At 50.9% G+C, this 27,952-nt stretch overlaps 1 protein-coding gene and 1 pseudogene across 4 annotated transcripts in view; both read right to left on the bottom strand.

Annotated features, from left to right (window-relative positions):
• Window positions 1-27,952, bottom strand: part of POR (cytochrome p450 oxidoreductase) — a 44,586-nt gene that overhangs the window by 12,064 nt on the left and 4,570 nt on the right. Inside the window, exons 1-5 of one of the 4 annotated variants that reach the window (XM_066634994.1) lie at window positions 27,420-27,602; window positions 11,114-11,300; window positions 1,796-1,844; window positions 1,080-1,208; window positions 208-357 (exon numbers count right to left, since the gene is read on the bottom strand). In XM_066634994.1, coding sequence (XP_066491091.1) covers window positions 208-357; window positions 1,080-1,208; window positions 1,796-1,844; window positions 11,114-11,295 — 510 coding nt within the window. In that variant the 5' untranslated portion in view covers window positions 11,296-11,300; window positions 27,420-27,602. Of the gene's footprint in view, window positions 1-207; window positions 358-1,079; window positions 1,209-1,795; window positions 1,845-11,113; window positions 11,301-12,909; window positions 12,992-26,762; window positions 26,856-27,419; window positions 27,603-27,952 lie in introns of those variants that run through there. The other 3 variants (XM_066634992.1, XM_066634995.1, XM_066634993.1) reach the window with 3 other exon arrangements.
• On the bottom strand, window positions 21,345-21,466 carry LOC136659862 (5S ribosomal RNA; annotated as a pseudogene).

The following is a 27,952-nucleotide window of genomic DNA, read 5'->3' on the forward strand; positions in this document are numbered from 1 at the left end:
TGTGGGCAGCAGAGTCACAGTCAGCTGGCTGCACAACGACCGTCTTGGCCTTCCAAAGGAGACTGGAAGGCGCCCTCTGTGGCAGCCTGTTGAGGACAGTGGCCCGTTTCCAGTGAAGACATTTGCACTCACACACACACACCAGCCCACACAGGCAGCCTTTGGGTCAACCGAGACAGGCCACAGGCCCCACTAAAAAAGGCTCACCGCAAACTTGAGGCCAGACAGGTCCACATCTGTTTCCTGCAACCAATCGTAGAAGTCCTGGGCATTGTCAGTGGGGTCCCCTTCTCCATAGGTGGCCATGCAGAAGATCGCCAAGGACTTGTCAATCTCAGAGAGGCGACTCAGGTCAGACTGAGAACAAGAGAGAAAGACACGCACACAGAGTCAGCTCCCGACAGTTGCAGTTCTCTTCGCCCTGAAGAATCTCAAAAACACCATGCAAGCGAGTGATCATAATGCAACAGAACCCTGCTTTGGACCTGTCAAATAGTTATTATGGGGTATGCAAAGCAATTCCTTTAACATTTGGGATCTCCCCCCTTTAGTTTAGAGGAGGTTTCTAGCATTACAAATGATGGAGAAAGCTTCTGATCCTTCTCCCATAACACTAGAACTTGGGATTGCACAACAAAATTGACAATAAATCCAGAAGAAACAAAAGGAAGGGTTTCTGCACACAATACACAGTGAACTTGTGGAATCTGCAGACAGAACATCTGCCTGACAGAGGCCCCTTGCTTAGATGGCTTTTTGAAAAAATGTGCGCAAAAAAATGCACAACTAAACAGCCTGCCTCTGGATGCTGGGCAAGGGAGGGGCACATGTGGGGGAGAGCTGCAGCCAACTTATGGGCTTCACAAGAGTATCTGGTGGAACACACACACACACACACACACACACGCACACGACAATATGGCATTTGATAGCTCTTTGCCCAGACCCAGTGGGGTTCTTTGGGTGCTCTTGCGCACTGGCTAAGACACACAAGGGAGGTTCTGTGCTCAGGCCACAGAGCTGCCTAAGATTGGCAAAGTGCTGGAGTGAAAAAGAGGCCGGACTTTCTGGGAACATACCAAGTCGTATTCCTCGGGGTCTGCAGACATGCCCCGCATCCCGTAGCGATGGGTGTCTTTCGCGAGGCGATTGGCAAACTCTTCGGCGGTTCCCGTCTGAGAGCCATAGAACACCACAATGTTTCTTCCCTAAGAAGAGAGGCAAAGGGGGACAAGCAGAGGGTTAGGAGCTCCCCAAGACACCTCCTCCGGGATTACTCATCAAGACTCCAGATTACTCCCTCCAGGGTTGTCACTCAAAAAGAGTGACCCCAAAGCCTTCCAGTTCTGGACCACTGTCCTGAGGACTGCAGGATCACCCTGATCTGGGCAATTTAGCAGTTAAGTGGAATGCTGTGAGCATGACTAAGAACAGGGAGATCTGGATTCAAACTACATGTGCCATCTTGGCTTCCTTGGAGAAAGAATGGGAGAAAAAGTAAAGGACGAAAACGTCGGACTGCATGTGGAAGGCCACAGGACTGAATGCCGAAAAATATCCCTTGGAAAGCCAGCCTCATAGGGAGAAGAGTTGTAGTCTAGCCATTTCCCTGGCATGCTAGCTTTCTATGCGAGATGTCCTTTCGTGGTGGGGTTACATGCTTGGAACATCTTTCTATCGCTTTCAAAAATAATGAACAAACCAGGAGCCTGGAGTCCCACTGACTTGGCTGCCCTGCCACAGCAGAACGCCAGACAGCCCCCAACATCACCACAAGCAGGCAAAGAACAAGTACCGTCTTTTTCATCTTTTCAATGAAGCTGCGATCGTTGGACGACTGTGGTCTGGAAAAGAGACAGAGAAAGGCAGGAGGTTTAAAACTTATCCAGTTCCAGCCATGTGTCAGAACAGCTATCCTGGCAACTGGGTTGCCACCCCCTTTAAATACAGTCTTGAGCAGAATTCCTTGCACAAGCCAGCATGCAAAAGTATCACAGGCTGATAAAAAGCCAGTCCCATATTCACCTGTGGCAAACAGAAGATCTCCTCTAGGTGAACAAACAAGAAAGGCTTTGTAAAGCAGAGGAAGCCTGGATTTTTAATCTTCCCCTCTCTTCGGTGAATAAAATGGGGTAAGCGTGTGATGTAGATCTGTCTTGGCCAGCAAACTTACACACACTGTTGTGGTTACATGATGCTGATGCAGTATAGGTAATGGGGATGCCATTGCACCCAGTGCCAGGAGTGGGGATTCCCCCCACCCACAGTGCGAATCTGGTCCTTGCTACAAATTCTCTAGAACAGCTTCTGCAAGTGCCCCTTCTCGGCCTTGGCAGCAATAGGGGCAAGGGAATTGCACTTTTTTCCCTTACAGGGTTGTTGAAAGGAGGGCATCAAGGCAATACGAGAAGCCCTCTGAATGCCCTGAAAGCACTGTGCCGCTTTCTCACACTCTCACCTCATTCAATCCAGTGACAAACCAGGGTGCTGAACCGCTGCAAAACAAGGCCACCCAAGAACAAGCTCAGAGGAACTCCCCGGGGAATACAGAAAATCTCGTTTCATCTCTATTGTATGCAACCATAGTCAGTCTTGGAGCGGAGGGGAGACTTGAACCCAGAACTCCTGGTCTGGGCCTGCATCCACTGTGTGTCCCACCGGCTCATGTAATCAACCCCCCCCCCCAAAAAAAAAGCCCACCCACAATGCCTAATCTGAGGTGGTGCACTACAGCAGGCTCAAGAAGTCTGCCAGACAAGGCATGTGCAGCAACTGGAGAGTAAGTGGGTCTTCCTGCCCATAGCAACAGTGGGGCAGAGGGTGTTGCCCTTCTGGGTACAATGGAGAAGAAAGACGAAGCTGCCTTCTATCCAGCCAGTCTACTGATCTCCCTGGCACACGTGCTCCACTCCAACCGGCAGTGGCTCTCCAGAGCCTCAGGCAGAGACACCTTTCCCTGCCCCTCCAGCCGAGGTTCTTGGAACCAGACATGCCGTCAGGGACTGAAGTTCTGCATGCAAAGGACTGGTTGACTGGTGAGCTATGGGCTACCCCCTCGGGCAATGCCAGGAGGCCAGTGCACCCTGCAAGTGGCCACTACCCACCTATCCTGCTTGCTCAGTGTCTCTGAGGCAGCTGGAGCCAAAGCACATGCTCCCCATGCAGACATCCCCGTTCGGCTGCCAGCCGTTCACGGAGCAGAGAGCAGCTGACGGGAAAGGTCTCCACTTAAACACTCAGAGAGCTGCTGTCAGTCAGAACAGGCAAGTGGGGCGAGATGGAAGAAGAGCCTGAGCCAGGCAGCTGCCCGGCTCAGAGCAAGAGCTTTGCACCCAGAAGGCCCAGGGTTCAATCCCGGCAGCCCCACTTAGAAGCACCAGATGCGCCGGGACCAGGGAAGACTTTGGTGAACTGCTGCTACCAGCAAGAGCAGCCGAAAGTACATGCAAGTTCATGCAAGGCAGCTCCACATGAACCGAAGAGCCACCATCTGGGTCCCCTCACCAGGCCACTCCTTGCCTGAAGGCACTCGGAGAGCGTTCGCTTTGCTCCATCACACTGAGCTGGGACAAGATGGCTCAGCCAGGAGGGGAACCAAGAGCGGGATGCTGTGGAGGTTGGGGAGGCAGAGCTGAGCAACTCCCTCCAGGCCTCTCTGGTCTTTTCCTTCCAGCCTTTTTATGAACTCTGCAGACCTGTGAGGAGTCCAGGGTCTTGCAATGCAAACAAAACCAAGCTGCAAATCCTCCACTTCTGATGCAACCGAGAGGGGAAGGCCAAGCGCACAATTTCTGCTACTGACGGGCAAGGACACATCTGACAGACCTCCAAATCACTGAACACATCTGGAAGGGAGCAAGCAGCATGGACAGCCCCACAGCCTCGACAAATGAGGCCCTGCTGGACATCAGGGTGCTTTCTGAAGATGAAACACAGGCAGCCGGCCAAACCCCTCCTCCCCTAACTGGCTGGGACACAGAAGCCCTGCCAAGAGAGGGGACGTGGGTCCAGTTCCCAGTCCTTTTTCACAGGGGAAGAGGAATGCTTGGCTGGCTGTCCTGCTGGGCAGAAAAGTCAACACAGAGGGGGTGCCAATTGTGAGTTTAAATGCACAAGAAAGCACTGTCTGGATGGGTGGGGCCAGGACAGAGGGAGGTGGAGCCTAGAGGGTTGTAGGTGGAGCCAAGGTAGAAAAATCAGGGCTCAGGGGAGAAGAGGTGCAATGCTCCAGAACAAGAAAGACTGAGTGGCACCTGGAGGAATCCTAACGAGGAAGGGGAATCGTCACTCCCCAAACCCTGTTTTGGAAAAACTTGGCAGCAAGAGGGTTTGTGGTTTGACAAGAGGTTTTGTGATTAGGTTGACTACCAGGGATTGGGGGGGGGGGCGTTTCTCTTCTAGGATCCAATTAGTACAAGGCCCAAGGTAGGTCTCAGCCACGGCACACAAGCCTCCATGGGAAGAGATGGAAGCAGTTTCCTTCTTCTTGTGCCAAGTCGGAGTTACAAAGTGGGCTTTGAGGAGGGCTGTGTAGGAAGTAAGAGGCTGCCGTTCCAGGCCTAAAGGACAGCCAGGGAGGAAGGGAGAGCGGTGATCTCTGGATAGCTGAGGGGGATGGAGTCAGAGGTGCAAATGTCAAGAGGACGCCTCGAGATGGACCAACTGAGGTTTTGCCTGCTGAAGTGATCGACTCCTACTCTCAGGCCATTAACAAACAGAGACTACTTATTTAAATCACCATCATGCCTCAAGAATCTCTTCTGCGATGCTATCCATGAGGTTTTCCCACGCCCTCCTCAAGCAGTCATCCGTGGGTCCCAACTGACAACTGCATCAGAGGATGATGGCCTTGTGGGAGAGCATGCAAAACATACCTGCCCACCTCTCTCCCTAGGCATCAACTGGGGCCACACCACAGGTCCCCAGTCAGGTCACAGGGGAAGAGTCTCTCCCTGCTTACCCAGGTTTCCTCACTTAAACACCCATCCAAGCAGGTGCTCCTGGGAAGTCCACAAACAGGGCATCTGCAATAGCTGTCCTCCCCTCTATCTCATCAGCGCCTGGTACAGAGATGTAGACTGCCCTGGTACATGGAGACTCCATTCCCATCATGGTTCATAAGCACATCAGCAGACTGATGATGAATTACACCAAAGCTTCCCATTTTCCACAGCGGCCAAGCAGATTCCTAAAAAGCATGCAAGCAGGTCACATAGACCCCAATTGGCCTGCCCCACAGGACTGTCGAGAGAACTCTGCAAAGCCCTTTGAGCGTGTACAACAGAGGCTACGAATTACCCTCCTTCGACTGGGGAAGGGGGGCCCATACTTGTTCTTATGAGTATCTGTCTCTGTAAGGCCCAAAAACCATCTTCCCGCCTGTCAGCCCCCTTTTGCATGTCTCCCCATCTTCTAGGAACTGCCAGCTTTCTCAATGAACCTTTCCATGGGAAGAAAGGATTAACTCAAAGCAATGGACTTCGACCACACCTGCCTGCCTCCAAACACACTGGGTGGTGTTTTTTCTAGAAGTTTGAGGTGCATTGTTATCTCTGGCTTGGACCAGCCTCACTTAGGTAGCTGCACCTGGGTGATAAGGTGCTTCCAAGAGATGAAAACCTGGAAAGCAGTCATGTGTGGCTTCTGTTTCTAGTCCCATATTATCTCTCTGCTGTCAATTAGTCTTTTTTGGGCACCAAGTAAACACCTGGCCTACAGAACCTTACAATTAATTTGCCCAGACTTCAAACATCAGCCACACACCGAGTCTGTCCACAGGCCTACCTGATAACACATCCTAAGTTTCTGCTTTGCTCTGCATGCTTTGCTTTTACACACAGAAGCAATAAAGTGTCTCTTGCATACTGACCTTGGCTGGACTGGGCGTATTTTCTTCATTCGAATCCCAAAAACCCACCAAGGCCACAGGTGAGGTCTGGAGCAGCCTCTGGTCCACCCAGCACAGTGTGTGTGCACTGCCCAATAGCCACACTCCAGGCAGAGGTTTCGCCCACCTCCCTCTACCTGACCCCTTTCAACTAGAGGCACTGCCAGGAACTGAACCTGGGACTTCCATGGGGACGGCACACACTTCCCCACGGAGCTCTGTGCCTCCCCTGCACCAGAGGGGCACCGGCATATCACACACCAGGACCCACACACAGGCCTCCCCAGCCCAGGGCTTTGGCCCCCTTTTGTGCTTTAAGCAGCTGGAGGAGGCACAAAGAGGAAGGAGCAAGTCGATGGCCTCACATGGCAGCCTCCCCGGGCGCTGGAGTTCAACAGGCACTTTCCCAGGGCCGACGCTCCCCAGGCAGCTTTCGCTTCTAACCCGCCTGGCTTGGCCACAGCAAAAAATCAGCCTCGCAGTCACAGACGGCAGCCGCACAGTCCGCAGAGACTTTTTGCAAAGGATAGAGTCACTCACCGTCCCACAGAAGCCTCCCCTTGCGATGCGGAGTACGTGCAGCCCATGGCAGAGTCAGGACGGCCGAGCGGGCAAGTCCCAGAGCCTGCCGTTTCATCCCAGTTGCAGGGAGCCGGGGAGGGCGACAACTCCGCTCGGCAGCATGAGTGGGGCAGGCTCTCTCACCACCCTAGCCCTCACGGGTCTCCCAGCCAGCGCCTGGCCTCCTTTTGTTAACGCAGAGCGCAGCCTGCATACCAAGGCCCTGCATTGGCGGCGCAATCCTCAGGGATTCGTGCTGGCCGCTGGCAAAGTTACCCAGAGGGTACGGCACAGACCCAAGAACTCCCAACATCTGGCGGCGGCAGAAAGGAATGAGGAGCGAGCCTAGAGAATGGGAATTCCCAGGGTTCCTTGCAACGACTCCGGGCATCGCCCCCTCTCCACTTTTGCCATGGGGGGGACGACAACACACCATGACAGACTCTTCCCAGCAAGACTCTTCCGTTGCCCTGGCAACTGTTTGCATCTCAGCTGGGCTTGTTAATTGGAAAAAGTTTTTTGTGTTTAATTAAAAGCAACTCTCCTGCTCCAGCAGTCAACGCAGTCTGAATGAAGAGGAGACAATAAGGCACTTGGGAGAGTTCGAACACATATTTGCATCCCTCCACCCCACCCTCTTGGCCAAGGTTTTTTTAAAAATATAACCTGCAGTCGACGCCCACCTCAAGGCCAAAGTTTCTGTGAGAGAGAGAAGAGAGCACATCGTTCATGTGTATGTGAGGGAAGAAAGTCCCTGCCCCAAGGAGCTCACAATCTTTTAAAAAAGCCACAGAGGAAACTACAGAAAAGGGGGACGAAAGTAGAGGCAGGGGATACTTAGTCCTTACTACCAACCTTCCTCTGTATTATTCTTCAAGAACTGCAGATGGGAATACTGGGGGAGGGGGAAGAAAAATTCCAGCATGGAACTCAATGCATCTTGGCAAGAGAAATTGTGTATCACACGTGTACACTCCAAGCAGAGGTGCCAGATGGCAGTCACCGCAGACTTTTGCAGCACAGCAGTCTGCAGCAAGACAAGCACGAGCAGGAAAGTTACTGAATGGGTTGGAGGTGCCTCTCTGGCCACATCTGCCCAGCACGTGCTGCAGGAGATGGTTTCAATTAAAGCCTGCAACAGACAAAAGCTGACCTCCTGGAGACTTCTCAGAACACGCCAGCCTGGGGCAGCCTGAAAAAATTTACACTTGTGTTTCCAAATACTAGACCCTTTACGGCCTCACGATACGCTCAAAAGCAATGCAGGGCATAACCTCTGCGGTCCAGTGGAAACATGGCTAGTCCAGCGGCAGTCCTCATGGTAACAAAGACACGCGTACCAGTGTTTGGGGAAGGAGAGAGGCGGGATGTAGTGAAGCTTAATGGGGCCCTGGCAGATGTGGGACCTATGGCCTGAAATGACTATGCCAGTGGTTCTCAAACTGGTTGGTCAAAACCCACCAGCTTGAGAACGAGTGCTTCTGCCACTTTAAGGGAGAAGGCAAGATCGCATCGCTATGGGGCTCGCAGTGGCTTTATTAAAAACGTACCCCTGCCTACAGCAGCCATCTGGGGGTGCAGGAAGCCCCGCGGAGCCTTCTGCAATCTCAAGCTCCCTGGGTTTCGAAATAATTAAAAAATGTGATCACAACCCATTTCCAGTTTTTAATTATTGCGAAACGCAGGGATGCTTGCAGAAGGGCTTCACGGGGCTCTCCGCAACCCCAGGAGGCTACTGTGGGCAGGGGTAAGTTTTAAAAAAGCCCCTGCGAGCCTGACAGCGATGCGATCCTGTGGCTCTCATCACTGCCTTCTCTCTGCCCCGTCAAGACTTACCTGCGGTTTCTAACTCCCTGTGAGTTTGAGAACCGCTGGATGATGCCGTTTTCCAGAAGAATGCCAGGGTTAGATTGGGTTTCACCCCTGAGTGTTCCAGGAGGAAGTTCCGTACCCGCAGGTGGAAAAGTCATGAGCCCTGCCCCCAACTGGCTTACCAGCTGGGCTGTGCCAGGCCTGATGGCAGTAGGTAAACAGGGCAGAGGCAGACAAGGGAGGAGTTACTCAACCTCATCAAAGCCAGAGGACATGTTGAGCAAGATTCAGGGTGGTTAGGAGAGGGGGGGGGGGACTTCAACAGTCCTATGGCGCCTTGCTCTTCCACCATTACTAGCAAAAGCAGAGCAGGCTTTTGGGGGGGGGGTCACCGTTCAGTGGCAGAGCCTCCACTTTGCGTGAAGAAGGTTCCAGGTTCAGACTCTGCCAGCATCTTTGGACAGAGAAGCCTAGAAAGCTGGAGAGCTGCTGCCAGTTGGCGCCTACAGTTCTGAGCCAGAAGGACGAATGTTCTGGTTCAATAGGTGGAACTTTCATCCGTGTCCCTAGAACTGCGGGGAAAAAACTGAGCAAGAAAGTGGCACAACCTGGCAGACAAAGAGAGGGAAAAACCAAGCGGGTGGATTTCATTTGCATGACGCGAGAGGGAAGAGAAGCACCACCACCCAGGAACTGAGCCTGCCCTGCCACTTTGCTGCCCGTTGTGGACCCCAGTACGGAGCTGCTGCACCAAGAGGGTAGGAAACCCTTGAGTGGGACTCCTTTGCCAAGGCCGGGAATCTCTGCCCAGCTGGGTCCCGCGGCTGGCATTCGGGGGACTCCCCCCACCCTCAACCCTTTGGGGATCAGGCTTCCGCCTCTCTCAGATCTCAGATTGCAAGTCCAGATTTTACTCTCTTATAGTCCATTTTTCTGCGCTATGTAGCAACCTACAGTATAGCCCAGGGGTGCCCAAACCCCGGCCCAGGGGCCGCATGCGGCCCTCGAGGCTTCTCAATGAGGCCCTCAGGGAGCTTCCAGTCTCCAATGAGCCTCTGGCCCTCTGAAGATTTGCTGGAGCCCGCACTGGCCCGACGCAACTGCTCTCAATGTGAGGGCGACTGTTTGACCTCTCGCGTGAGCTGTGGGACGAGGGCTCCCTCCGCTGTTTGCTGTTTCATGTCTGTGATGCAGCAGAGGCAGTAAAGGAAAGGCCAGCCTTGCTTTGTGCAAGGCCTTTTATAGGCCTTGAGCTATCACAAGACCTTTATTCATTCATACAAGTACATCTTTAATATATTCATTTATGTAAACTTATGCACATTTATTCAAATTATAAATGTAAATTAATTCTTTTTTTTTCTCCCGGCCCCCGACACAGTGTCAGAGAGATGATGTGGCCCTCCAGCCAAAAACTTTGGACACCCCTGGTATAGCCAATGCTTGTAGAACACCATGAAAACTTATTTAAAACACACAACATTGCAACACTCTGCACCAAACGCTACAGGACAGCTGCCATGTCTGAGAGATTAAATATTTATTCTGTCTGAATAAGAAGCAAAACCAGGGGAAAAGGGGAGGGGTGTGTGTGTGTGTGTGTGTGTGTCAGATCTCACCACAGAATGCAGTCCAACCCTGTGGGGCTACTGCCACCTGTATGATGGTGATGGGCTAGAGAGTTTGTGGGGGCAAAGGCCAACCTGGAGGTAATATCACTGCATCAGACAGCTCCAAAACGTCAATACCAACACTTTAAGTTAGTGATTGTCAATCAGTGTGCCAAAATAGGTTCACAGGTGTGCTATGGGAGTTTGGAGCCAAGTAACTGAAAACCTTTCTGGATCCTGTGGCTGTTTCTAGGGCAACTGTCTGTAGTTTAACCAGTGGTGCAGCTGCAGGGGGTACAAAGCACTACGTTTTGCAGGGAGCTTAACCGCAAAGTGCAAACGGCCCCTTTCCTTTGGAGCCACTTCCGACAGTGGGAGCAAACTGAGGCACTCGCCTCTTCTCTGGGTCTTCTCTGGCATTCGCCGCCACTGTGCTCCCCCTGCCCGGAATGGCTCCGAAGGGGAGGGGGAGGGCTGTCTGCATGCTACGGTGAGGCTGCCTGCAAAACTTAGTGCTTTGCGCTACATCACTGTAGTTAACAAACTGTCAGGTTTAGTGGGGGAAGAGAGACAGACAGTTCATTACTATGGACAGCTGCCCTAGAAACAGCATCACAGAACCAGAAGAGTCTTTGGGAAGTGACATTTCAAGAGGCAAAGACCGTAGAGAAGACCACAGAGGTCAGTGTGCTGGGAGAAGAAAAATGGTGAAAAACGGCTGCTTTCCATTGTGTCTAGAACTGAAAAGGACCAGTGGAGTCAATGCGTACACTTTGAAGCAATGTGCTGCAATGGACAAGCACCAAACAGTGTTCCAGACACACAAACCATCTGAATTATTTTACATTTAATCCTGCAGACCACCTACAGGACGTCTCTTCCACCACAAAGGGCAGGATATGAATGGGTTCTGTGTCAGTTACTGTTTTCTGAACTGCCTTTAAGGGGACTCTACGGCAAGAGTCCCTCTAATTTCTTTCCCTACTATGTGGAGCAGTGGTGCGCTGTGCCACAGGTTGTTGCACGCTCAGGTGCAGCTGCAGTGGTGGCTCCTTTTGGGCCAAAGGAGGAGTGCACCAAAGCTCTGGCTGTCGGGACATCTTCTCCAGCAGCAGAGAGCAGTGTCCCCCTCAAACAGCTGGGACAGCAGAGTGAGGAGAATAAGAGTCCACCATTGAGATAGGGACACACACACACACACACACACACACACACACACACACACACCCTCTCAGCCACTTACTCTGAAGGGGTCTGGATTTTTGCAAACTCTGGGACTTCTTCTTTCTTCTTGCGGAAGAAAAACCAGTAGGTCAAGAGGCCAATGATGATGGAGAAGAGGAACACATCCATCAAGCTGAAGGGCATGGAGGCATTTTGGTCCGTGGTGACCGAGGGCTCTTCTTTGGATGATGCTGTCCCCATGGCAACTGCAAAGAGACAGAGAGAGAAGAGGCACTCGTCACACTTCCTGCTACCATTTTGAATGTCAGCAAACCCAGAACCTTCAGAGCAGGAGAAGCAGGGCTGAGTTCTAGGATTCGGTAGGTACACCGGCAAATGCTACTGCCAGAACCTGTGGATTAATAATTAAGTGAACCTCTGAGCATGAACAAAGTTTCTTTTAACAGAGTAACAAAAGCAAGTGTACATTTGTTTTTGACATTTTACTGCTGCTACTTGTTTAGTTATAATTTTACTGTTATATTTCTACCTTTTTTAAAATGTTAAGCTATTTGATGGCGCACAACTGAGTGAAAATGGAGCTCATGAATTTAATTGCTACTCACTGGTATACGGCTAATCATCATCATCATCAGAATGTTTTTGGGTGTCCAAAGCACCTCACGTGAATTATTTTCTTGTAATCCTCAAGACCTCTTATTGCAGAAGGGGAAGGGGAAGGCTGAGAGAATGTGCTTGCCTCTAAGACCACTTCATGCAGTGGACTGCAACTGGGCAGGACTGGGACCCAGCTCCAACCCCAACCAGCTGCACCTTCACAAGGTGAAGGGACCCACCTTCAAGAGCTACTTGGAGAAGCTACCAGGGAGCAAACCTGGGCCTTTGCATACAAAGGAGGGGCTCTGCCACTGAGCAACAACTCCGCCTCTGCACAGTCCCCTAGCTGTCCGTTCCTGCACTATCTGACTCTCCCAAACACACACAGTGTCCACCCCAAGGCACTATCTCCACAACAAAAAAAGGGAGGCCTTGGGATCACCTGGAGCAGGAGAAAGAACTGCTTGCACAGCACAGACCAAAAGGAGTTCACTTGCAGAATATAACATACTAAAGAGAAAATGATTTGTCCCGCTCAGCCCTGGCATGTTCTGACATTGGGGGTGGGGGGCTGAGCTACTCTGGGCCAAACTCTAACCTAGAAGTATGCTCTGGAGATTAACATGCAGCCAGACCTGAAGAGTGTGTGGCTACATTCAGACTGTCTCTGAAAGGAGATGGGGGGGGGGGATATGACAGTTGAGTTGAATGGGTAGAGAAGCACAGAAGGCAGAACGGCGAGAGGGATTTACAACTGGAAGGAAGGCAAAGGCTCTCTCCGGTGATGTGCAAATTCTGCTATCCTGGAGTATCTCAAAGAATTTGCTGTTAGTGGTGGAAGCTTCTGTTTCTACTGCCTGGGGTCTTCAAAGGACTGAGGAGGCCGAAGAAGCTTCAGCTGCAACTGGCTGCAGCAATGCGGTGCCACAGAGGGGCAAGAAGGGCAGAGGGATGCGAGGAGGAGGAGCGGTCCAGGCGGGACGCGGAACAAGAAGGAGAGGAGGCAGCAGGCCAAGGGAAACTGGAGGGGCAGATGGACGGAGGCTGGAAAAGGGAGCAGTTTCAAGGAGGACTGCAAGAGGGCTGGGATGCCTGGCCAGAAGTGGCATTGTTTAGATACAGTTTGAGATGCAGGATCAGGCCAGCGGCCTGCTTCCAACAAGGTGCCTCTAGGCAGCCCGTCAGCAGAGCAGGAAGGCAGCACCCTTCCCCCACCTCTCCCCCACCCCCCGAAACTGGCATAAAGAGATACACTGCCTTGCAACACAGAGGCTCCGTTTAGCCATCCTGACAGTCACTGGAAGGCTTCTCCATCTCCAAGTCCCAGTATCAAGCAAACGAAAGTTGACATTAAATGTAGAGTTGCTTCTTCAGGTGCTGCTCTCTAGCGACTGGTTGCTCCTGATCTGCCAGGGGCGGAGGGGAAAGAGAAGAAAGGATTGGAGGAAGAGGAATGCCCTTTGCTCACGCTTCAGGCAGGCAGGCAGAAACACACACACACACACGCCTTGCTGCTCACACTCTGCCAAGCCATGCACCTCTAGGCATTTTCTGGCTCCACTTCTACACACTGCAGAACATCGCCAAGTAGGTGGATGGTCTTTAGCTGTCAGGTTAAAAATTAAGGCATCCACCAGAGTCTACAACAGGGCACGGGTCCAGCCCTTGGAAGGCGTCACACAGCTGACACTCTGCTAGGAATACTCAACTCCTAAGAAAACCACTCCGGATACGGAAATAACTAATGCATTGGTAGCCGCTTCAGGCGTTTACTTTTGTTTATCGAACAAACATACATTCCGCCAGGCACTGCACTAGTGCTTCCGAACTGAATGCTGGATCCGGAACACCAGAAGTGGCCTTTTACAGGGTCCGACCAGCAGTCCCGGGTTCCCTACTCTCACAGCAACCCTGTTCCTGCCAGCAGGGAGGGGATTTCCCTAGTCCAGGTTCCTTGCGGTCCCTTTAGTTTAAGATGCTGACGATGGGAACCAAGACCCAGTGTGCTTCTAGCACCCTAATGGCCTGTCACCAATTAGTGATCTTTCTTTTTAACCCTTTTTTACCCTCATTGTTTAAGGAGGTGGATGCAATTTCTACAATTTGCAAAGGCCAATCTGGATTTGGAATCCTTGGCCTTCTGGGATTTTTTTTTTTTTTTAATGTGTCCAGCACTTTAATTGCTCATTATTTTTAATTGGCATGCAGTTAAGTTTCCCAATTGCAATAAACCACATTCCTTGGCCCCTGAGCAACTGGAAGTTTTAATTGTACCAGCTGGGTGGCAAGTAAGGTGGCTGGCAAGGGAGCCCCGGCTGGGAAGGAGACTGCAGGCTGGCAAGAGGCTCTCCAGTCTGTTGGGCTGTGGTACCAGGCAGAGCTGGCCAGCAGCACAGCCAGGGGGCAGTACGGTAAGGACAGCAGGCAAACTAAGGCAAAGTTTTTTGTTTTATGTCTTCCTGCTACGAGCAGGTTTCATGAATTCCAGGTGTTAGTTGTATTTTTCTTTATTCCCTTGATAAAGCTCTACAGAGTTCAGGGCGAAACTTCAAATTACTATCTGGACTTGGTGAGCATGGCCTTGAAACTCAGAAAATGAGTTTCGCATTAGGAGAAAGCAAAAGCGCAGGCAGGGTCCTCACAGCACAGCCAAACTGACTGTACCAAGAAGCGAGCTCTGCAGTGGACGTTCACAGGATCCAGGATTGCTCCTTCGGATCTGCTAGCAGAACACTCAAGCAGACTCAACTTGCAGCCTTGGTGGGCAGAGGAAGGAAGATATCGGCCCAGACCGCCGAGAGCCCTGGTTCAAAATACACACATATGCACCACCTCCAGAAGCTTAAAAGGAGGACAAGCACTAGTAAGGGGCTGGGAGGGAATGTGGACTGGCCCAGGGAGAAGAAGGCTGCTGTCAGTTCCAGTGAATGTATGAACACAAGCAACGTTGGAGTTGGATGGAGAGGGGAACACTTCAAAACGCACCACTGTTCACACCATGAGCACCCTCTTAAACTGGTGATCTGAGGAGGAGACATCCTTCTCCCCCCTATTTGAGCCTTCATTATGGAGTAGTTTAAGGCAACGTCTCCAGAAAGGGGCACAATCTCTCTCTGACTTTCCTCATTATCTCATGGGACAATTGTGCTTGTAACAACCAACACCCATGGCCAGCTGATGCAACCAGCTCTCCATGCCAGAGAGCAAACCCAAGGGGTCAGACTTTAGGGAGCCCACACAGCGCCAGGGGAATACAAAGTCTATAGCTGCAAAGTACACCCTGTTCTAGTACAGGGTGTACGGCAGAGAGCACAAATGAGAGGCCGCAAAAAATGAGAGGAGTGGCTGAGGAACAGTTGCTGAGCTTGGTCCATTTCGCATGAAGAAGAGAAGGGAGGGAGACACAAGAGCCATCTTCGAGCAGGGAAGGAGCAGACTTGCTGCTCGATCCTATCTTCGGCCATGCTGAGGCTTGCAGGTGTGCCAGAGAAGCGAGCCCCCAAATCCACCCCTTCCATCCTGCTCCCCACCCCGCCCGTGACACACACACTCCCGCCAGCAAAGTACCTGCCCTGCCGTGGTCCATAGCAGTGCAGCTCCAAAGCTGCACTTTGTGGTTGGTTGGCAACCTTCAGTCTCGAAAGACAATGGTATAAGCCTACAGCACCTGGTATTCCCAGGCGGTCTCCCATCCAAGTATTAACCAGGCCTGACCCTGCTTAGCTTCCTAGATCAGATGAGATCAGGCATGTGCACTTTGTGACAGCAGTCTGAACAGGCCTGGCAGTGGTGTGCTCCCGTGGGCCACCCCAGGGCCTTTTACAGCAAGGGGCAAGCATCCCACTGTGATAATTGGTGCAGAGGACTAGGCCTTTGTTCTACTTGTTCATACTTGTTAAGTATGGAAATGGAAGATGAATTGGTAAAAGAGGTGATGATTATATGGGCAAAGAATATTGGACATAAAATAATAAATAATTGGGATCAGCTATGGAAAAGAAATATGAGGATAATCAAGGCAGCAACAATGAAAGAAAACATATATAAATTTTTTTATAGATGGTACCTATCTCCAGATAGGTTGGCAAAAATGTATCCCAGCACAAGTAATAAATGTTGGAAATGTAAAGAGGTGAAAGGATCTTTTTACCACATGTGGTGGCTTTGCCCTAAGGCAAAAGAGTTTTGGGAAAAAATTCATATAAATATTCAAGTTATTTTCAATTGTGTAATACCCTTACAACCAGAATTGTTTCTATTGAATATCTTCCCTGAAGGATATAACAATGATTTCAAACACACTTTGTTATACGTGATCATTGCAGCAAGATTGGTCTATGCCAGGTTATGGAAGAACTCAGAAATTCCTGGTGTAGGGATGTGGTTTGAGAAATTATACAAGATTGTAGAAATGGATGTGTTGACAGAAAGGTTGAGGGATGGCGAGACGGAGAGAATACAGAGATTGTGGAACCCATTATATGAATGGTTAGATAAATGATTATGAAATATTGATTGAAGAGATGATAATTATAGAAATAATTATAGAAATAAGACAGTATTGGCTGCAGTTCTGTGATTCCCTAGTGTTTTTTCCTCTGTATTACCCGGAATATATATATCTGTGATTTTCCCTGTACCCATGCCTTAAATCAAATAAAATATTTAAAAAAAAACAAAAAAAACATCAGTAACATTTCAATGGAGTGGGGAGAAACCACAGACAACAAAATGAGATCCGGTAGAATGCACAACTTCAGCCTTCTGAATGGCAAAAACTCCCACATCCCCATCAGCTGGACTCAAAATGAACACTTCCTTTGTCCTGCTGACCACCGCCCCACAGACACATGAAGCTACCTGTACCAAGCTGATTCTCAGTTAATTTAGCCCTGCACTAACTGGGAACAGCTCTCTGGGACTTCCTCCCGAGGGATTTTTCCCAGGCCTATCCAGATATGTCAAAGATCAAACTAACTCGAGACCTTCTACATGCAAAGCCAGTGCGGAGCCAAGACGTTTCCCAGATCAGGGAGTGCCCGTAAAATCTTCAACTATCATGCACTGCGGGTCAGAGGGCACTTTGTCAGGCAAAGGTTTTCTTACATTCAGCAGCAACTGCACTGATGCAATGGCCGGCCTCGTTTGCCCCAGATTAGAACCAACTCATTCACAAGGCTGAATGGCACAGCTGCCATCATGGCCCAGAGCCACTGGAAGAGGAGGAGCGCAAGTCCAATCTGTTTTGTTAGGATTACAAAAGAGCTTCCCGGTTCAGCTGCAGCATTCCTGTGGTCTGATAAGTGGATCAACAGGTAGAAGAGAAAGACAATACCCTACATGACTAAAAAAAACAACCAACCAAACAAAAAACAAATGACCTATAAGGACAAAAGACTGAGTTTGAAATCAGGCAGCAGGGACTGGGGCATGTGGGGAGGGGGGTTTATAAGCCTTTCTCCCTCCCCAACATAATTTTACAGAATACGCAATGTGGAGGCACTGACAAGGACCACGTTATATCCTGCTCCGAAAAGGGAGGCACGGAGCCCAAACATTCATTCATTCATTCATTCATTCATAAAATGGGTTCAGTTAAAAGTGTTTGGGAACAACAAAGACAACAGCCACACCACACCACAAGTGCTCTTCTCAATTATCCAACTTCGTCTTGATTAGCAATGTTATTTAACCTGGAACAGTTATATGAACATAACAGCAGGGGGAATATTAATAAAAGATAACCTTTAGGCAGGTGGAGGGCTGGGTCCAAAGAACAAGTTTGTGACCAAGGTCAGGGCCAAACCAGGGAGATCCATGGCGCGAGGCTCTGTCGCTACCCTAGTTTTTGACTCACAATCTTGCAGTCACATACCTCGCATGCTGTGTTCATCTGGGGGGAACTACTCAAGGAAAAGGCAGAAACTCCTATTGGGCAGGAGGTCTGGTCTAGAGGGTAGAGCCTCCGTCTGCCTGAAGATAACATCCACAAAGTCGCCAGTTCAAGGCCACCGGCACCGTGCAACCTTGAAGCAGCTGACAAGCTGAAGCCGAGCAATTCCATCTGCTCTGAGCATGGGAGGATGGAGGCCAGAATGTGAAACCAGATTGGAATGAAACACCTGAATGTAGTGGTTCTTGAAAGAAAGAACCTTCTTTCAATTGTAAAAATCCCTATTTAATAAGGGATTTAGATAAGCCTGCCTATGTAAACCGCCTTGAATAAAGTCTTGAATAAAGACCAAGAAAGGCGGTATATAAATACCTGTTGTTGTTGTTATTATTATTATTATTATTATTATTCTGGGACCAGGACTTTGGCTTAATTCTCAAAGCCCCTCCCACAGCAACCAAGTATTTACAACTCACTCCATCCCCCAAACTGGATTTCATATGGTTGTCTTCTTAGTTTCAAATTAGTTATTCCTTAAAAAAATTAGTTTTATATATTATTATTAACAGTATTTATATACTGCTTTTCTATATCTATATTGCAATTCACCTCAGAATTCTGATTTGATAGAATGGAGGAGCAAAACACTTTTTCAAACAAGTTTATTAAATATAGTAGATTTGCATTCTTCTTTTCAAAAAGACCCCCACAGCCACTCACATTAAAAAGATATAATAGAGCTATCAAACATCATGACCTTAAAACAAAAAGCAAGCCAGTGTAGCTGGATCCTGAAAGTACTTTATTTCCCATCCTGTAAGCATCTTGAGAGCAAGAGCCTGCCTAGTTGCGCTTAGGAAACTGCAAAACCTCCATACAACATCAACAGCACTAATTATCACCTGGAAAGGCTTCCAGGCAAGCCTGTCGTTTCTCTGTACATATGTTGGCTCCTGGAATCTACAATGGGGGCGGGGAGGCTGACCTAAGGATGCAATTAAGAGATCAACATTTTGTGGACCCAGAGAGCTGTACACGTATCCCAAAAAACAAATCACATGGCGATGGGAGTGACAACCTGTCCTGGCCCAATGCAGGGCATCAGATTCCAGTTCAAGATTCTTTTCTTTGCCAGGCAGTTGCGTAACTGTAGTTTTTCACAAGCCAAACCTTGTGCAATCTTGGTGCAACTCAGTCCATGACTAACAGGAGCTCAGGGGCAGAGTAGGGTCACATCCCCCAACAAAAGAGGCAGTAAAAGGCCAAGCACGCAATGTTTGCTTGCAGGTTGACAGCCAGAGCGGTCAGTGGCGCCAGGAAGAAGAGAGCAAAGGATTCTGGGACCTTACTTACCAGTCCCTGCAGAAGCCTCCCAGGGGTCCGGGGAGCCCTGCGTGTCACTCCCCAGGGCTCCCCAACCTTCAGAAAATGAAAGTGGAGCGATCATGCCCCACCTCCCGTTTGCGATCACAAACCGGAAGTGGGGTGCAATCACTCCACTTTCAATTTCGAAAGCCTGGGGAGCTCTGTGGAGGGCAGAAGGGGGAGGCAGCCAGTGCTCTCTGGCTGGGGCATCACGACGCCCCACTCTGAGAACTACTGGATTAATCCATAAATCCCCCAGTCCGTAAAAGGACCTGCTACATTTACTCAAGAGCCTTTGGTGAGGGATTTTTGTCAAGAGGGATTTTTGAAAGTCCATCAAGCCAGCTGGACCACCTCAGTCCACAAACCTGTTGATGCTCACCAAGAGAGAAAGGTCAGCAAAGCAGGACTTCCCCCCCCCCCCATGGAAGCAAGGCTGACTCTCCATTTGTTACAGTATTTATATACCACCTTTCTCAACAGACTCAAGGCGGTTTACATAGACAGGCTGAACACAAACCCTGTTTCAGTAAGATTTGTACACGAGAACTGGCTGCCAGCTTTTGTGCCCTCCAAGCTCCAGACGGGTCCCTCAAGGCTTTATGTGTTTTTCCACCAGCTGCCTCCTCCACACTCCCACGTATCTCTTCCAAGGAAATGATCCTGTTTCAGTTTTTCAGGCAAGGCAACAGCTCAACCTCCAGACCACACCTCCTGCCTTCCTCCTTGTTTTTCTAGGTCAGTGATTTTCAACCTTTTTCATCTCATGGCGCACTGACCACTAAAATGGTCAAGGCACACCAGGTTTTTGACAATTGACAAGGCACACCATGCTGCCAGTGGGGGGCTCACAACCCCCACTGGCCCTACTAATAAATGACCTTTCCCCAAATTCCTCTGGCACACCTGTGGACCACTCGCAGAACACTAGCGTGCCACAGCATAGTGGTTGAAAATGGCTGTTCTAGGTACTTAGTAATATTAATTATACTTTCATTTTAACATTTGTTAAGCCGACTGGCCTGGAATTTCCCAGATCCCCCCCCCCCCAAAAAAACCATCCCTTTCTAAATATTGGTGTTGCATTGGTGACCGTCCAGTCTTCTGAGATGGAAGCTGATTTGAAGGACAAGTTACATTTTTTTGCAAAACAGCAATTTCACATGAGAGTCCCACAAGAACTCTTGGTGGGTGCCATCTGGTCAGTGATTTGTAAATCTTTAAGCTGTCAAGACGCTGTGGTCTAGAACCTCTGATAGACTTAATTCATCAGACTCCCTCCCTGAGAAGGTCGGCTTGGCCAAGTGTTCTGCCCAACATCTTCTACAGTGAAGACCGATGAAAAGAGTTCGGTCTGCCAATTCCGTGCCCTGTTTAACCTTCTCTTCTACTCCCTCATTCTCAAACGGTCCAACTACTTCCATGGCAGGTTTCCTGCTTTGGATGTATTTGAAGACATATGTATTGTGGGCATTGCTGTTCTTAGCCATGCACTTTCTCAGTCCCTCCTTGTCTGCTAACATTTCTTTTGCCAGAGTGTGTGCCCCTTTTTGTTCACCCCACTTGGGCAAGACTCCATGTTCTGAAAGAAGCCTTCTTGCCTTTCATAGCTTTGTCGAGGCCCCTCAAGAGTCATGCTGGCATCCTCCTTCTGACCAGCGGATGCCTTCCCTATGGAGTCATATACAGTGTCCCCTCCTTATCTGAGAATGCTGAGCCCGCACCACAGAGGGCCTCCTAGACAGAACCCCGGAAGCCACTTCCAGTTCAAGCCCACGACTTCTGGTTGCGCCCAGGGGGTGTTCTGAGACATGGGAAGGCTACATGCAGAAGCTGGCGACACATACTGGAAGTGACTTCTGGTTGTGGCCAGGAAGCTTTCCGAGGAGGTTGGGATTTAAGTCTAATGCCATCTCTCCTCTGGTCAGTTCCAAGACCAACTGTACCAGGGCACAGCTACGTAGCATGTCTCTCACGCATGCTGCTCCCCCACAGCTGGAATCTCTGCAACATACGAAACTTCCTTCATTTAAGACCTTCCACAGTCCATAACAGCCATTTTGCACAAGCGTTTGCATGAACAACACGTGCAAGGACTTCAAGATCCTCAGCACCAGTCACACTTCCAAAAGTGAGTGGTGAAAGCGATCTAAGGGTTGAACTGTTGGGGTGTCAGGGGCCTAAGCTTGGATTTTTCACACAGTCCTGTTGAGAGTCATGATAGTATAACAGAAGCTCCATGTTCCAAGGCAATCTACCTCAAAATACCAGATGCTGGGGCAATAGGGAAGGACTGTGGCCCTCACACCCTGCTGGCAGGCTTCCCAGAGGCATGTTGGAAAGCGAAGACAGGAGTAGGTGAACCTTTGTTCTCCTCTAGCAAGGACACAAGTTGGTTGGTTGGCAACCTTCAGTCTCGAAAGACTGTGGTATAAGCCTACAGCACCCGGTATTCCCAGGCGGTCTCCCATCCAAGTACTAACCAGGCCTGACCCTGCTTAGCTTCCAAGATCAGACGAGATCGGGCATGTGCAGGGTATCAGTTCTTTTATGGAATTCACTACCTCAAGATATGGCGACAGCCACTAAGTTGTGTGGCTTCCAGAAGGATTAGCTCCTGGAGGATAATGCTAGCCGCAGTTTGTACCCACAAGGACTAAATGGAACCTCCATGCTCAGGGACAGTATACCTCTCAAGACGAAGTGCTTCGGAAAAGCAACAGAGAGCTTTTGCCTCTGGCCCTGCTTGTGGGCTTTCCAGAGGTTGCAGGGTGCTCAACTAGACTGATCCTTTGCCTGATCCAGCAGGGCTCTTCTAATTTTGAGTTGAGTCACAATATTCTTCTTGCAGCAGCATTTGGGAATCTTGTTCTAGGTCCTGGACTGGGCTGAGACTGCTGGGAGCTTCTGCAGTGCAGGGATGTCTCTGCCACAGAGCAACAGCCTCTCCTCCTCTTCCGGCCACTACCAGCCCAGACTGGCAGCAAGAACCGAACAAATGGGAAAGGAAAACTCCCACCCACAACCTCACCAGGAGGAAGGCACAACACAAACCCACTCAGCCATGTGGGAAGCAGCTTTTATTGCTAGGCAAACATTATAAGTGCCTTTCTTCTTTGGGGCACTAAAGGCAGCTGCAAGATCAGTGAAGAGAGCAGCAAACCCCACAATTAAGTCAAGACAGGTGGCAGCAAATGAAACAAAATCAGGAAGAGATTTGCAGGCAGCCTCAGGCAGAGCACTGGCAAGGAGGGAGGCAGCTGCACCCAACAGGGAAGGCCACATTCTGGGGGCTGCTACTAAGGAGGCACCACTGCACCTGATTGTGCCAACCAAGGCTCGGATGGTGACAGCACCAGGCCCAACCTCAGCCATCTCTGTCCTTTGGCTCCACATTGCACAATAAATGCCAGGTGAAGCCATAGCCAAGGCTTTGGATGCAAGTCTGTCATCATCCCCCCCCCACCCACATACACGGTTTGGGCACATAAGTGGGATACTCTTTGATACCCAGAGCCAAGCCACCCCCCACCACCCTCAAAATGAAGCTTAAGTTGCATGCACTCACAATCATATCATTACCCTTGGCTCTTCTACTTCTAACTGGCAGTGTGCAGTAGCGGACAAGTGGGGGGCTGGGGGGCTCAGGGACCTAGGCACCGGGCCATGGGGGGGGCATTGGGGAGCCAGTGCTCTCTGGTGGGGCAATGCGTTCCCCCTCCATGATGCTTCAGGTGTTTCCCAGGCTCGGTGAGAGAGTCGCACATACAGTGCTCATCTCTGTAAGTGGCAAGTACTGCAAATTGGGCCCATCCACCCTCAATCGTTGCCAAAATTGAGCTGTTCCAGAAACTGAGGGCATGTCCAGCACCAGCGCAGAGTGATGCGATGATGTAGGGCGGTGATGTTTCCATATCACCTGGCCCAGGGAGCCAAGAGGTTCCGGTACACCACTGGCAGCATGCAAGGTGGCTAGGTGGAATCTCCATACTCAGAGGCAGCTGACCTCTGAATACCCATTGTTGGGGGACAGCAGCACAAGGGGGCTCTTACCTTCACAGAGTTTCTCTGATGCCACCTGGACGACCATCATTTGAAACAGGGTGCTGTACCAGATTGAGTCACAGTTGAGAGATCAAGCCAGGCTCTCCCTATACTATCAGCCAGAATGTTTAGGAATAAGATTTCCAAGATCAGAAGCTGTGTGCTTCAGGCTCACACTACTTCCAGGCAACCCAGAGGCATCTACTGGCCGTGGAGGAAAGCAGGACTAGACCATCAATAGGTTCCTCTTGCTGCTCCAAGCACCTTGTACTTAAATACACACCTTCTCTGAATATGGAAGTTCCACTGAACTATCGCAAGCACAGTGACAGCTGCGTAGGTGCCTTAGTGCAAGGAACCAGACTTAAGTACCACTCCTATAAACCCACCTCCTGCTAGAGATGAGAAGATGCAAGAGACTAAGACGCAACGTGAAGGCAGCGGCGCGTGGTGTGTCCAACACGTGCAACCAGGCAACCGAGAGCCAGGAAACCCTGTGAGATGCTCATATTGCAGGGCTGCACTCGGCTGAAACCAAACCTCTCCAGTGTCAATTGTTGCAAAAGCAGGTCCCCTTTCAACACAACATTGGTGCAACCTGCCCTCTTACGATGTTTTGTTCACAGATTATCTTTAAGTCCAGAGTCAAGTTACCTTCTAGGCAAAGCATCTTATATAAGAGAGCCATTCCCCTCGGACTCTTTGTCTCGGGGAGTTGACAGACACGCCCCTCCAGTTAGAGGCAAAACCAAGTCCACCAAAGCACCTGTAGGAGGACAAGGAGCTGAGAAATTGCATTCCATTACCAGACACTCCTTCGGGTTGATCTCTAACGCTTTGATCTGGATTGAGAAAAAGTGGACTTAAGAATTCTGAGAAGGGAGGCTGCTTGCTGCAAGGGGCCCTGGTATGCACACACAGCCTTGTGTCGAAGAGGAAGTGTCAGGGTAACCTCAATCAAGAATGCTGAAGTGACATTTAAGCAACGTGACATCAGCAGTTTCTGTCTTCCCCCCCCCCCCCGACAATACTGGGGGATGTTTTAGCAACTTTAAAAATTGGGGAGAAGCATTGAATGGTAGGCTTCTTTTTTGTGTCCCTGAAAAACAGCCAGGTGGGGACACACCGTGATCCCATCCCTGTAGCTCCAGCATGGGCTCCCATCCTTTGTGCAGGTCCTATTTAAAGTAAACAGCACAGAATGGAGCACACGGCTTTTCTAAAACAGGACCTGCGCAGAGAAAGGGAGGGCACACCTGAGCTGCAGGTAAGGGACTTGACAGCTACACTCTGCCACTCCCTGCCTACCTGGTTGCTTTACCAAGCTGCCAGAGGGCCAGGGTGGTGATGACAGCGTATCAGTGGCAGCAGTGAACTCACTTCAGGTGGCCACAGAGCTTCTGCCTGGCCTGGCTATGGTAGATCCTGCCTGCCTCTCCTTCCCATTGGTCTGGGACAGAGTGACATAGTAGCAGCACATAGATTGGCCAGCAGCAGGTAGGAAGAAGCAGAGCTGCTCACTTGCCCATGCCACCTGCCACCTGAAAGTGGGTCCCACAGTGCAAAGAACAGAGAAGAAGCTACTTAAAACAGCAGTTCCCAAACTTTCTGTGGTCATGGCGACCTTCTTTCCTGGGCAGTGCCATCTTGGATTACGCGAGATCTTGTGTGATCCAAGATGGCAGCACTCAGGAAGACCAGGAAAAAGAGGCCACCAGGGACATCGTGTGGCACCCCTGTGAGTTCACTGTGGCACACAATTTGGGAACCACTGGCTTAAAGAACAAAAAGCAGAAGACAGTATAAATGAAAACTTTTCACCATGGAGGGAAGTAAGAAGCAGAGCTCCACATGGATGTGCATTGAAACGGGTGCGCTTTAACTCGTTCATAAACAATCTGGAGTAAGAAGTGAAGCAGCCATGAGAACAGCCTTCTATAAAACTATGGCACTGCCACGTCTGAACAACGTGTACAGGTCTGATTGCTAAATCTCATTGCTACATCTCAAACAGAGCTGGGGAAAGCAAGCAAGACGATCAGGTTCAGGAGCACTTTTCCCACAAGGGAAAGGTGGCCAAATTCGGGCTTCTGAATTCAAAAATAAGGTGCCTGGCAGGGAGGACATAACGGGGGCTTGTGGAGAAAAAGGTTTCTGCCACAAGACATGGCTTTAAAAGGTGACGAGAGAAGGCAGGGACACAACTAATGCTGGCTTCTAGTCAGGAGGGCTATTGCACTTCCCCCAAGGCCAGCAGCCTCTGAATAGCAGTTGCAGGAGTGGGGTGCTGTGGCCTTCATGCTTTGCCTGAAGCATCTCCCAGAGGCATCTCAGGGAAACAGAATGCCAGATTAGATGGGGGGAACTTGGGCCTCATCCACCAGAGCTAGCCTTATGCTCCGAGGCAGTGGTTCTAAACACATCTAGTGCCAGGGCCCACCTTTTTAAAATGAGAATCTGTCAGGACCCACCGGAAGTGATGTCATGACTGGAGGCAATATCATCAAGCAGGAAAAAATTTTAACAATCCTAAGCTGCAATCCTGCCCACACTTACCCAGGAGTAGGTCTCATTGACTATCATTGTTAAAAAAAAATATACATAGTAGCTTGTTAGGTTTGTAACATAGTAGTAGTAGGTTTGTAACATTTCCCCAAATGCAGTTGCATCCCATGGGAGCATCAAGTCAAATATATTAAAAATAAAAGGTTGAAAAGAATGGGGATCCACCTGAAATTGGCTCACAACCCACCTACGCGATCCAGGCCCACAGTTTGAGAAACATTGCTCCAAGGGCCTCAGCTCTTGAAACGCTGTGGAGGACCAATTGGCTGGGGAGCCAGCACTTCCATGAAAGCTCCAGGAGCTGGTATCAGCACAGCATCACCTTTCTCTAACAACAGCTCATGAGATCATTACTATTTCTCAATGATTAACCCAGCTCAGCTGCAACCTGCTGGCCCCATCAGGTCAGGCACTGGGGAACCAAGACACCTCCATTCACGGAAAAGGGTGCAGGGGAGAAGAAGAGGTTTCTTTCCAAACTTCAGCTACTGCCATCTCCTGAACAGCAGATGCTGAAATCTAGTCCAGCTTCCTGTAACTCACAGCAGCCCACCAAATGCCCAAGGGAGCACACAAGGCGGCAAGAGACCTGCATCCTGGTGCCCTCCCTGCATCTGGCATTCTGACATTGCCCATTTCTAAAATCAGGAGGTTGCACATACACACCATGGCTTGTAACCCATAATGGATTTTCCCCCCAGAAACTTGTCCAATCCCCTTTTAAAGGCGTCCAGGCCAGACGCTGTCACCACATCCAGTGGCAAGGAGTTCCACCGACCAACCGGCTTGTGGCCTGTGTCATGACTCCTTCATCAGTCTGCCCAACCTCCTTTTCAAGGCGCCCGGGTCAGATGCCAACAGCACATCCTGTGGCAGGGAGTTCCACAGGTTACCACATAAGAACATGTGCTGGGCAGGTGCCGAGCCCCCCCCCGCTTCCTCTTCCAAGGAGAGGCTTCTCCTCCTCCCCCCTTTTAACCCAGAAGGGACCCAGGCCCACACCTCAACCCCCCCCTGCAAAAGGAACCCATGCGTCCGAGCGGTGGCGTAGCTGGAGGGGGCGCAGCGCTCAGTCCGGCGGGGCGGGCAAGCGGCCCCTCCCTTCCCGGCAGAGGGAGCCCCCACCAGGGAGGAGGGGGGAGGGGGGCCGCTTGCCCGCCCCTCCAGACGGAGCGCTGCGCCCCCCTCCAGCTACGCCACCGTCCCGTCCCGTCCCGTCCCGAGCCCGGCCGGCCGCACTCACCGAGTAGCAGCGGGACCTACGACCGGCAACAGCTGAGCGCAGAAATCAGCAGCCTCGCTCCTCCTCCTCGGCGCCGAGCGAAGGGGCGCGGCCTCGGAGAGGGGCGTGGCCTCGGAGGAGGCACGTACCACTGTGCGGTTGGGGCGCACACCGGGCCGCTTCGCCCCCCCCCGCGGCCCGGAGGCGACGCCAGCCACGCACACCGCGCAGCCCGCCCCCCAGCGCCGCTCCTCACGGCCCCTTCGCCTTGTCTCCAGCCTCCCCCCCCGGCAGGCCCGCAATGGTACGTTCCGTCCGGCTCGCTGGGAGGATTTCGCCTTCAGTGCGCTGGGAGCCCCGCCCCCTGGACGCGCCACTGCGAAGCCACGCCCCCATACGCGTCACAGCGACGCCCACCCTGGGCATTGCTGGACTGTTTCACATTCAGTGGTACTTGATCAGTGGCGTAGCTAGAGGGGGGCAAGGCACTAAGTTCTGCACCCACCGTCCAGAATGGCTCCAAAGGGCACTGCCCCCCCTCTCTAGCTATGCCTCTGCCCAGATCCCCCCCACCTGGCACTGAGACCAGCAGTGCAATGCGACATGCAGCAATTGGAGACTGGGCAGGTGGAGCTCCAGTGCCCAAAAAGGCCCTCCCGCCCGCCCCGAGCCTCTTACTGATGTTGTTTGCAGCAGCAAGCCTGGCCTCGCAGTCTGGAAGCAACTGGCAAGGACGTCGTCATCATCACTGGTTACGTCCGGTGGTACTTCCAATAGATGGGCCACATGAAGTGGTCTGGCACAGTGGCATAGCCAGAAAAGGTGCGAAGCACTAAGTTTTGTAGGTGCCTGAAGCAAGTGGCCCCTCCTCTTCGGAGCCACTCCAGGGAGCAAAAGGGAAGCCACTGAAGCACCAAGCTGCAGTTAGTTCTAATGAAAGCTGCCCTCTGATGAGAAAGGCCAGTGCTGCATAAGCACTGCAGCTAGTTAGATTAGATAGAGAGATGGCCAGATAAGGCTGGCTGTGCTCGGAGAGCATAAACACATCAGGAAAAGACATGGGCCTGAGGGCAGAGACAGTGACTGGTCCAGGCTTATCTAGTGAGGTTCCAAGTGGACGAGGGATTTGCTAACCCCTCCCCAACCCTATTACACCACCCTGGCTTCCCTTCAGAAAACTCACAGCTGCCTCTGATTGCCTTGCCAGGCTG

The sequence above is a fragment of the Tiliqua scincoides genome, chromosome 8 (genome assembly GCF_035046505.1).
Source record: "Tiliqua scincoides isolate rTilSci1 chromosome 8, rTilSci1.hap2, whole genome shotgun sequence".
Taxonomy (NCBI): Eukaryota; Metazoa; Chordata; class Lepidosauria; order Squamata; family Scincidae; genus Tiliqua; species Tiliqua scincoides.